This window comes from Epinephelus moara, chromosome 14 (genome assembly GCF_006386435.1).
Source record: "Epinephelus moara isolate mb chromosome 14, YSFRI_EMoa_1.0, whole genome shotgun sequence".
In the NCBI taxonomy this organism is placed as follows: domain Eukaryota; kingdom Metazoa; phylum Chordata; class Actinopteri; order Perciformes; family Serranidae; genus Epinephelus; species Epinephelus moara.
The window spans coordinates 22533672-22546019 of NC_065519.1; the positions used below are offsets into that span (position 1 = coordinate 22533672).

Below are 12348 nucleotides of genomic sequence, written 5' to 3' on the forward strand. Positions count from 1 at the left end.
TAATAAGACAGTAGATCCTAAAATAGGGCCCAAGAAGACTACCAGGGGTCATGCAGAGGGGTACCTCAGGAACTAGCAGTAAGTTTAATTTCCCAGAAAACTGCATAACAAACTACACTGAAATGCATATTTAGATCACCCCTGAAAATCATATCAAATGGAGTTTGTGAGCACCTTGGTGATGTGATACTGTGATCTCTGCAGCAGGCGCGCCACTGCTATCATCCTGTTATTTATTCATCAATAGTGGAAACCAGCCGACTCCCGTTGAACCTTTTCACTTCTGCTGTCACCTGTTTCTCAGGTGAACATGTTTACCCACAACACCTCGGTGGTGGTGATGAGCAGAGAGGCACAACAAACCAAATTCGAGCCTCTGACAGAGCTCAACAGACTTCAAAATGAGACTGAGTGAGTTTCCTTACCGGGTCTGAGCTCTTAAGAAGCAGAGAAAATAATAACGGTGGAATAATACGCAGAGAATAGTGCGGTGTTAGAGTCACGAGACAAACAGGCATTTCCTCGTTCCTTGAATCACATTTGACCCCGCGCGCTAGGGTCCTGCTGCCGGTGGAGGTGTTTGGTTTAGCCACAGGGCGCGCGCCGGAGGAGGAGTTGATAGTGTGGCTGCCGTGTGTGACAGTTAAACGGCGCGCTCAGACACACAGAGCCACACCACCTCCTCCACCACCACCACCACCACTACCACCACCACTACAACCTGGAGACGTCTACTGCGCGCTGTGCTCACGCGGGGATGTGGCATGACTTGTCCGAGTAAGGTACCTTCATCAACCTAAAGTTCGTCTGCTTGTTTAGTTTTTCTCAGTTTCATTTACTTGTCTTTATTTTTAATTTAAAGAGTTTTAAATTCTTTTTTTAAATGTAGCTTCGACGCACCTGTAGCTACTGTAAATGACATCAGTGTGCACGCGACGTAGCTCTAATTGAGGCATGTACAGTGCGCGCGGACCTGCTGCACTGTACCTTTTCCTCTGGGAATGGTGACTGAATTACGTTATCGATTTGGCCATTACTGTATGCATGAAGAGGTTAAATATGGCGACTTTACAAGGCCCGGCTGTCTGTTTATTCACAGAGGTAAAATTGTTAAATGGAACTCACTGACAATGCGGATTTATTTGCTTATTCTTCACAAAAAAATAAGTTTTAAGGATGCTGGGTTGTTTAAGAGCCAAACTTTTTTTTACAGCAGCAGACTTAAATGACAATTTGTAGTGTGTAAAATTGACATGTAAATGAGAAAAGTTGATTAAAGCAACATTATAAGACCATAATCTTTTTGCTTTGTAAAGTTAAGCATGTTGTAGTTTCACTTAAGCACTGTGTAAACTGGAAAATTAGCTGGTGTTGTGTTTAAGTTCTGCTGTGTAAAAAACAAAATGAAGGAATAATCATTTTATGACACTAATTTAATTCACTTAAGGTGACCAAACTGCTTTAAGCTACTTAAGTTTGCAAGTAACTGATTAAAGTAACTTAATTTTAAAAAGTGACTACATACATGACATGTAAAGAGACACACACACACAAGCTGCACAGAGTGTATTAATGCAGATATATATGATGCCATAGGATAGAGATATCAATAAAAGATATATCAATTAAAAAAATAATGTTCGATAATCAGCCCTGCTCCTGGTCGTCATACTCCACTAACTTTGTCACGCCATGTGTGATCGAGCGTTTGCACAGTGCACCTCTATTCTTTATTTGTATCAGATCCCTTCCTGTCAAATCAACTGTCACATGCCGTGATTTTTTTTTCATAACAGAGCTGATAAGAAGCAACGATAGCAGCAGCAGCAGCAGCAGCAGCAGCAGCTGCGTAACAAAAGTCTGTGTGGTGTCAGTCAAAAACCTTGGGAGGCCAAAGGGAAAATATGCAGAAATGTGATTTATCAAGTGAAGACGTTTATCAACAGGACAGACATCACAAAGGCTAGATAACCAGGATAATGCTGCAGTCTGTCATGAGAAAGGACCCCCTCTTGTGAGTCTCTGGCGAGTAGTTACTAAGTCTCTTGACTTGAATCATGCTGGGTCAGCTGTTTGTAGAATTATGTTGTGATTTGTGCAGTGATTTGACTCAGAATTAGGGGTGTGTTGTAAGTTTTGGTTCCTTTATTGAAGCTATTGTTCTTGAAATGTTTTAAAATATTTTCCCACCCTAAATGAGGAGAAACAGCTGAAAATTATGGTTTTAAATTATTACAATTCAAATGAATATGGAAGAACAATACACATAATAGTTTGTGCCTTGTGAGGTGTACAGATGTGTTTTATTTCCTTCTTTCTCCTGTGTTTCGTGCAGTGTCCTATTGAAGTGTGAGAATGGTGTTTGATAGTGATTTTACTCCTCTGTAAGGAATTAAACTGACAGGTGTTTGATTTGGCATCAATCTTAATTGGATTTTCATTTATTTTGTCGTTTGTTTTTGTCACAAAAAGAGAGCAGATGCTGTGTGATCTGTGCCACTGTGGAGGCACTCTTGCTGCACATCAATAGGCCTGTGATGATCAATAGGGATTGCGTGATGTTTTTGCATTGATTATAGAAACGTGAGCCGATGAATGGAACCGGATTCCTCTCCAAGGGTTACACTGTTCCTGTTCAGCAGAGAAAAACCCGGAGAGCAGCAGGGGCGACCTAACACACCTTTTTTCGCATGAATCTGCTGGTAGATCTCGACTCCTCCTCACTCACTCCTATTTTCACTGAAGTAGCTGAAGACCGTTGTCAGACACCTTGTGAGTTTTTGAGAAGTGGGCAAGCTGCTGCGATTTCCCTTCTTGACTCGGCCAAGTGTCGGCCATTGTCGGACAGCTCATTTCTCCAATAAGATGCCATGGTAAGCTCTGCTCTTATAATGTGGGGATACAGTAACATGGAGACCCTCACTGACTGTGAAATGGTATCTGCATTCTCGGCATTCTTACTGAGCTTGATCAACAGTGAAACACAGGCGGTTCTAAAGCTGGGGTTAGAGAAGACAGAGCTGGATTTTCCGCTGCTTTAGAAGCTGATGGGCTTCCAGAATATGAGTTATGGCTTGAGATCATCTCTCACAGGCGGTGAAAGGTTCACAATGGTACCTCACATGTAACACCCGCAAATGGAGCTAGCGACACAGCTCAATAAATACATTTACTGTCCTTAGTGGTTTGAAAGCTATTGCTTTTTGAGAGTGAAGTGCTGCGGATGCACTCGACTGCTTGCTGGAGCTTCTATAGTGTGGCTTAGGCTGGTGTCAGATTTGACTTTATTATGTGTTATATAACAGCGCAGGGTTCATTTTGATATCTTAAAATGCATAGAGTTGATTATGGCAAGTTTTTATGTTGTCGGGGTCGAGTTCTGAAATGTCAGCTGCTTGGTGAAGTTCTCAGGTGTTGTCATGTGAAGTGGTATTGCTTTGGCTTTGCTTGATATCATTGCAATGCTTATTGATATAAGCAGACAAACATGATATAGAAATGTAGACAAAATGTTTTTTTTTCTTTTTGCAAATTCTTAAAATATAAATTACAAAATGTTATAAAAATGTTAAAATACTTTGCTATTAAATACAGTAAATGTTGTCTTTTCTACAAGTCAATACAGAAATAAATGATTCAATTTTTTTTTATATATATTCCACAAATTTATTATCTATACTTATGTTTTTATGTGAGTTTTGAGCATCCAGAAACTCACAACTCTTTTTACTTAACTGAGATGGAAACTTTGACTGCTCTCCGAGTTGCATCTCTGTTGTTCATGTGATAGGTTGTTTTGTCTATGTGTGTGTGAGCCATGTGTGTGTGTGTTGTATCTGTGCATAGCGGAGTGTGTGAGCGAGCGTTTGGATCCCTCCTCCCTGGTGCTCCGCCGGCCCCTCTGTCGCTTTAAGTCCTGCCCCTCGGAGCCAGCCAACAGCAGCTGTTCCATATTCATCAAGCCCTTGAGTCTTAAAGAGCCCTATCCCGACCATGGAAAGAGTCATTCCTCTCGCTCGCGCTCTCATGCTCTCTCCATCTTAGCGCTCATCCCGCTGCTGCCTGCGCTTCTCTCTCTGTCTCACCCCCCTTTACCTCTCCGTCTATCTGTCCCTCCCCCCTTCACTCTCTCTCCCTCTCTTCCTCTTCCTCTCTCTCTGACATACACACACACACTTTCACTTACATACACTCAGACACACACTCTCTCTCCCCCACACATATATACATAAACACACACATACACAACACACATGCTCACGCACACACACGCGAGTCCAACATACCTGTGCAGGCTGGGGGGAGCGGTGCTGGAGGGGGCTTTCGGCAGCGTTGTCTCTGAGGGTGCTGTGCCATCATTTGGGGAAGAAGCGGGTCTCAATTGTTTTCTCTTTCCTCTTCCTCTCATTCCTGGAATGCTAAAACTGGACTGATGGACATTTCAGAACTTTGTCTTCCAGACCCTCTCAGCTATCATAACCAGTAGGTGTACCTTGTTTCTTTCTGTTTCTTCTGCCACTTTTAACCCCTATGTTGTGATGCAGTTTTGTTTCTTCACTGTCTTTTCTTTCATTCTTTTTTTCCTCATATCCTCTTTTAACAGTGCCTGCTCTAGTTTCCTGAACTAGTCTAGGCACTGAACTTTTTCTTGTTTTAGCAGTGATGTACTTTCCTCGGCTTCTATCTTTATATTCCCTCTCACACCTACTCACACTCTTAAAAATGCACTTTCTCTTGTTCATTGTTTTAAGGGCTCTTAAATCATGTAAGGACTTGACAATATAGAGCAACAGGGCAGGTGCAACTGTGTATGTGTGTGTGCATGAGTGTGTAGATTTATTGTGCGAGCATATCACGTATGCCAGTCTTTATAAATTTCACTCAGAGCATGGCTGATTGATTAAGCTCGCCCCTCTGCAAAAAGTGTGTATTTTTTTCTTGTTCCTTAAAGAATTTGGGGTACCTGTCCAGTTGGGTTAGGAGGTTACTCGCTGATGGCTTTGTTCCTAGATCGGGCCGCCCGCAGAGAATAATATTTTAAGGAGATGAGATTAACGTGAATCCGTGGAATTGGAGAGGATAAATTACACACTGTAATATTTGTAGCCCGAGAAAGACGAATGAAAGCACCCTGTAACCTCAGTGAGCCGGCAGGTCTGTCCCAGCCAGCGGCACACGAGGCAAGCTGCTGTCTCAACAGTTCCTGGCTGCTGGGACAGTCTGAGCTCACAGCACCTGCCACACTTTAACTCTGTAAATCCATCAGTAACTTACAGTTAATACAAAATAAACCTTAAGTTGTGAAAAATATATTTTTTAGTTTTATTTTTTATTGGAAACAGTTCTATATACTAACTTCAACATATTCCTGTTAATATTTGAACATCAGACTAAAACATTGGGCTTGTGTGAAGATGATCTGTTTCAATTAACAGATTATTTTTATATCAACCTTTATTATATATTATATAAAATGCCATAGATAATATTGATAAAATGCAAAAGTGGGGATTTGTGGAGGACCTATCAGATGTTTAAAGATATTTCAATAACCTGTTAAAGTTGCCTGATAACTCATTTAGAAAAATTGAATTTTAATCTGTTTCTTGTGAAATGTCCACATCATTCCAGTTTAGACTGTGCATTCTTATTATCAGCCCAAACTGACTGTTCTTGTAACTTAACTTTTCATGCACTGAGCATTTTTTAATGGTACCATAACTGAAGAGATTATTTTTTATTTCATCAAATGTTAAAGCAATACATGCAGTAAAAATACCTAACAGAAAATAATTTAGTGTAAAGTTAGACAACTGGATGTTGTAAGTGTGTATTGCTTTACTCATCCCATGTGTTTACACATATTCCTTACTTTGGGCTTTAATCCCTACAAATTGAGAAAGTCATTCTATAAAACATATTAATATCTTAGACATTCATTCAGTAATCACCTTCATTTTTTCTCCAAAATTGATTACATAAGTTCACTTCTCTCTCTCTGATACACCTAAATACACATTTTCACAAACAGCAGTAACAAAGTGTGTATTTCTGTCAAGTGTTATATGTACAAGTGTATTTATATTTTTCATTGTGGTATTCCCTGAAAGTATTCCCTAAATTGTAAAGCACTATTAAAATAAATGTCTAGTTTTAAAACAGATCTTCACACCACAACACTATACATGTATATTTAAAATTTTAATACAGGATAATCCTGAAGTGTGAGGAGACATTGATATTTTTACTTTTTTAAATTATTTTGCCTGCAAATGCACTTTCCAACACATTTTGAATCATAGTCATTCCAACAAGCAGAAACATTATTATCATGAAAACATGTTTGATGATGTTGAAAATAATTAGTTTAAAATGTTTTCATTCTCAGTCGACTTTATTTGACTTTATCTCCTTTCACATAATCTGACGAAATTCAGAATTGTTTTTTTTTACTTTTTAAATTTTTACTTTACTCTTGAATGTTACAGTGAATTTATTGAGTATGAAATAAAAAGTTCCCAAATTTGTAAATGCAAAAATATGTTTTAGTAATATATGTTTATGTTTGTTGATTTGCAAGGTATTTCTTCCAGTTACATATTAAAAATTAAGTGATGGTGTGCACTGAATTGCATTGTGTATTTAGTAAAAGAAAATACTGATTAATATTTAACAACACTCCACACAAGAAAAAAAAATTGTGTCTCATTTTCATACTATTTGATTAATTTGGATGCACGTAACATTTAAAATAAGGATGAACAAGGTATTTACTCTTTTAAAGCTGAGCTGTGAATAGGTATTTGATATATAAATAACTTCAGAGACTCACTGTAGATGTGTGTAGAAATTGTTTGTGGTAAAATGTGGATGTCATGTATTTTTTTCTCACTCCTCAGCTAAAAATCCATCACAATAACTTATCTAGAATTGAAGATAGTAAATAAACATTTTCCTGATTATGTGTCTGCCCACCAACAGTTAGTTATTTGTGGGATCTCTCCAGCACTGGCCTGAGTGTGCTGTTAATTTTGGTTCAGCAGTGGCTCTCTTCTGCTAATTGTACAGCGGTATTTGCAGCCCCTCACTGTGGGCTGGATGTGTCCGTGATGCTTGGCTGAGAGGATTAGTGGGACGTATGTGCTCCATGTAATTAGCACAGCACTGTGGTGGAATCACTGTAGTATACTCTCTATAGATTGACCCGGGGGCATCGCCACTGCCTGGGAATTAGATGGAAACAGAGTTTTGCCTTCAGAATAGACAGACACGCTCCTCTTGTCTCTTTGCACACTGGCGAGATTTAGAAACGTGAGCGCATGCAAGTTTTCACCAAGTATTCTGATGACACGTTTAATTCTCTGACATATGTATTTTCTCAAAATTGGTTCCTTACATCGCCGCTGGTATGCAGCCCGTTATACTCCACCTGTTATTTACTTTTGCTCGACATGTTCGAGTCTAAATACCTCTTGGCTCATGCAGCGAGACGAGCCATTTACTGTATGAGTCTGACAGGCTTATTGTTGATCTTGTATTGCAGTGGCAGTTCGCGCCACTCAGAAGTCAGCCAATGCTGAGGATTGTCAGTTTGAGTTCCTCTGTACTCGCTAGAAAACACACGCGGTCTGAGCGGCAGTGAATTGAGATGTGACTTCTTTCTGCTTCTAAATGCTCCATCAACACCCTCACTTTCCTTAAGCCCTGGCACCGCCACTGCTGTAAACTAACTAGGCTATCCAATTTCCCTTCGTGAAATAAGAGCTTTTTAATGTATTTTTTAGAGAAGCAGAAAGAAGTTAGCACACAATGATGAATTAGATTTCAATTTATTTGACTTCATTCCCAGCTTGCTGCATCAGAGCCTGCAAACACCCATCCCTAGCAGTCCGTCTGCTTGATTCTTATTAGGTTTCAGAAAACAAGGCGAGGGAATTGCATTAGTGTATCTTAAGTTAAAAGCTCTTTGCTCTTTGACCAAGTGTTTCATTGTTATTGGGTTAATCAGATTTTTGCTGTCTTCATGGAGATGCTATCGCAGGCTAGAGGCAGTGGTGGGTAACCAAAGCAGCCGTGCACAGACACTATCCAGATGGGATCAGCTTACGGTAATTTGGTTTCAGAATACATTACCAGAAGAGGCTCCTGGCCGAGAATGGCCGCCCCGCTACGAGCCAGGAGCTGGTGGCCTCTGTAGCTGCAGCGTCCAGCCCAGCTGACCAGCCAGTCCACCTGTCCCACTCCCACCCTCCTCATCTCCCCGAGCTTATAGGGGCTGTTTTTAAAAGAAAACCTAATGTTTTAAAATTCAGTCTGTCACTCAATTCTAAATACTTCTTCCTTGTACCAACAGGGCTTTGTTGTCCAATTCATTAGAGAGATTCCTGAGTCCACTGGCCACGCTGGAGCCCTCTCATTTCTGGTATCTAGTATCATTACTTTCACTGTAAATATGTCACTCAGCTCAGGCTGAGCGGGGGGAGGGTGGAGCATGTTGTCCCTCTCCAGGCCAAATGGGGATGCAGAGTATATTGACACTCTGTGGATGTGCACTGTTCTGTAGCTTCAGATGTTTTCGGGATCATACTTGTTAGTGCTTAGGCTGGCTTTTATTAAGTCGCTTCAGCATCAAACTTACCATTCATTTGTGGTAGTTCTACCCCACCTTTGGGTGCTCTATTTCATTGGTAATTAATTAGAAATAAGCATAAGAAAAGCATGCAATATCCAGACTTGTTTTTTTTTATAATTCTTCCTGTGGATTCCAGTGCACCATATTTAATATTGTGCATAAAAATCTGTGTAAAAATGCAAGTTTATTTCTAACATCACGTATGTAACAGAAAGTTTGCAGAAAGTATGACATTTATTTTTGGATATTGGACATTTTTGGAAGTTCCTGTCATTATAACATGCTGTCTCTTGAGACCCCATCTGATGTTCGGCCTTTACACCTCTCAGTGATTAGCTACCATGCCTCTTTGGCTATCTCACAACATCCACCCACACAGAAAACCGCCAGCCGTCACCGCACGCGTCCCTCCTGATTTCTCATCCATGGTAACCTTGGACACCTCCACCACAGTGTGAGAATCTGTTTAAAAATAACTAGGTCCATTAGTCTAGAAGGATAATGCTAGCCTACGTGGGCTCTCATGCCCTTGTGGCAGCAGAGTGCTATCACTGACACGGTGCGTCAGCACTTCTTCCTGTTGCTCCAACATTGAAGGGCTCCTCTTCATTTACACACACATGCATGTCTGCACACACACATTCATACACTCTAAAACACAGAAGTTGAGAAAAATAACTGAGTCAAGAAAAGAGATATTATAATAACACAATACAAGAAACTTAAAACATTAAAGTGAAGTTTTCTGTGTTTGCCATGTGTCCTTCACTTCGCTCCATTAATAGTGTGAAATATATGAATGCTCACCGCAGTGCTGCAGCTTTTCAACCACTCTGAATGTAGCGGAGGGAAAATTCTAGGCGCACTAATTCACACTTGGTAAGAAAATGTGATGTAAGGTGGGTAACTATATGGGTGTTTATCAGTGAAGGCTATTGGTATTGAACGGCCAGTTGTTTGAAGGTTATGTTTCGGAGCAGTAATTGAAATGCAAAATAACATTAGGATCGATGGTTAGCTTTGTTTATTTATGAAATCAATATTGAAACCGTCCGTCACAGTAGCAGCTCTGATTCCCACTGACAGCTTCACCAAGTCTCCTCTACAGAGCCGGGACGAGCCTTGCACCCATTACAGCTTTTAGACCAAGTACTTTTTTTTCCTCATCGCTCTCAGAAAAGCTGTGATTTAAATGTTTTACGCTCATTTTAAAACACACATCCCAGTGTGTTTATGTAATCTGAATAGCGTGGCATCATCAGCTGTTTAAGACTGTTCATTTAAAAAGACTAATGCAGTGTGCACACTTATAGTAGCTATGTTATGAGTGGGTCTTTGAAACAGAGAGAGAGTACTACTATCAGTCATCCCTGATTTGCCCAAGGGAAGTAGATGTGACCAATAACCATCCATTAACATGGCAGTGTGCAAAAAGCCAGCCACTGTGGGCCTAGTTTCTCTCTGCTGAGCAAATCTGTATTGACGAATTTGCAGTGGTGCGCTGTCAGGCAAATGTTTGGGGGCCACCCAAAGAAATTTGGGAAAAGGGGCCCCCGATGGCCACTGATATTGGCACATTTGCAGTGACATATATAAACCCCATTATACCTTCCATGAAGGCTCTACAGTGCACTGCTGCTGTCCCGAAAATCCTCTTCTAGCTTGCGTATTATAGCTGAATGTTCAAATACGGAGATGTGTATGTGTGCTCATGGTGTTATTTATTATTTTTTGATAAATTATTGTGACTTTTGATCAAGCAAAATTTACGGTATGCATTTTTTTACTTAGATTTTCTGCGGGCATGGGGGGCTCGATGCCCAGGGCCCCCAAGAGTTTAGGATTGCCACTGTGTATTCTAGTCTCTCGACCCATTTCAAATATGCATTGCTCATATTACAGGTAATCTGCAAGTGGCTCAAAACATAGCTGTAAAATCCTGTTTCTAGACATCAGAACTAAATGGTCTTCATTATATTTTTGATGCAACATAAACCCAAATGTATTCTTACTTTATAAACAAATTTTTTCCCTTTTGCTTTTTTGAACGATGGCCTGTTATTTTACTTATTTGTTTAAACTGATGGTGCTTTCATCTCAGTTTCAATCTGATTATGAGGCTAGGCTATAACTCTCTGTTACACAAAATGTTATTCATTACAGGTAACTTTGTTTGTCTCATGTCTCATAAAATCTCTTGTTTACAACTTCACTTACACAATCATTTCATCTGATAACTGACAGTTTTGTTAGTGTAAAAGTGTGTATGTGTGTGTGTTTGCTTCTCAGTATGTACTCCTGCCTGCTTGTGTGCATCTGTGTGTATTTTTTGTCGCTCACAAAACACGTTCGCATTAAAATTCCTCCTTATGAGACCACCCCTACAGCGCTAAGTGCGATCGAATGGTCACATTGAGTGTCTGGCTGTTGAACCTGCCACTTGGAGAGTCCCTCCCTCCCAGTACATCCGGTGACACCAGACGTGGCGAACGCTGAAATGTATGTTTAGATTGCCCCCTGAAGGAGACATTAATTCAGGAAATATCCCCAAAGTTTAATTATTCCTGAATGGTGTGGTGGTGGACACTACCGTATAAATCAGTTAGGCCCACCCGTCTTTTTATTACCAGCACTATTTATGGGGAATGTGTGGCAGCTGGTAGAGATGAGCCTGTAAAAAGCTAGAGGCTATTGCTATGACTGTGTCTGCTGCTGTGGCAGACAGTCACAGCACTAGTGTTGTGAGCAGCATCAATTCATGTTGGAACTGTTTGAAATGTGTGCTACAAAACAACATTTTATAAATGTGAGAAATCAAGTTAAATTTGATGATCATGTGTTATCATGCATGTTATTTTAATCTAACTTATGTGGCGTGCTGACACACTGACCGTGAACCTGTACAAACATTTACACATCTGATTGCCTTTAAAATGATCCTGGACACCTGATAAACCTGCTACTTTTGCCCTGTTAATTTTGCCGTGTACATGTGTGCATGTGTGTTTGTCTGTTTGTATTTGGCCCTTCTTCATATGAAGAGGACAATTTATGATGGAGGCATGGTGGGCTCTTTGTTTTAAGCAGGTAGAGTTCCCCCCTAAACAAGGACGGCCTATCAGAAGAAGATTAATGAAGTAATTTCATGCATGGCTCTATGCCTCCGTCCTCCTGTACGCACAGTCACTGTGTCTAAACCTGTGATTTACACTGGACTGTGTTAAATAGCCTTAACCCTTTACAATAATATTTCTTTCTGTTTGTGACACACACACACACACACACACACACACACACACACGCACACACACGATGCAAAACGACATGCAACATAATCAGGAATATCCTTCACCTCTCTGATAAAATTAACCAGTCTGGCTCTTTTGCTCAAGTTTCCATCATTCATATTTTATAATCCCCCCTCTTTATTTTACATAAGGAACCCTACGGAGAGTACGTGAGAGGTGTGCTGTGGTTGATATCTGCTGGCTTTCCACATAATTTATGGCAGTTAAACAAAACCTCGTCTTAAAAGGCTTTTGTAGCATAAAACAGAATTTTTATGTCTTATCCCTGCGACATCAGCCTGGTCAGTTATTTGGGTGCATATCACCAAATTCTTGTTTTTTCTTGTCTTCTTTTTACTTCTTTAACAACAGAGATGACACTTTGGTGTTCTTTGAATTAGAAGTTCACTGATCTTTTTTTTTTTTTTT

General features: G+C 40.2%; 1 protein-coding gene across 9 annotated transcripts in view; it reads left to right on the plus strand.

Moving 5' to 3' along the window:
• The first annotated feature begins 666 nt into the window (after nucleotides 1–666).
• The window catches only part of esrrb (estrogen-related receptor beta), a 48898-nt gene continuing 37216 nt past the window's right edge, over nucleotides 667–12348 (plus strand). The window contains exons 1-3 of one of the 9 annotated variants that reach the window (XM_050062587.1): nucleotides 667–782; nucleotides 4446–4482; nucleotides 8354–8422. Coding sequence is in view for 5 of the 9 variants with exons in the window: in XM_050062582.1 (XP_049918539.1) it covers nucleotides 765–777; nucleotides 4446–4482; nucleotides 8354–8422 (119 nt within the window). In the remaining 4 variants the exon portion in view is untranslated. Of the gene's footprint in view, nucleotides 783–3579; nucleotides 4483–8353; nucleotides 8423–12348 lie in introns of those variants that run through there. The other 8 variants (XM_050062582.1, XM_050062590.1, XM_050062588.1 and 5 more) reach the window with 8 other exon arrangements.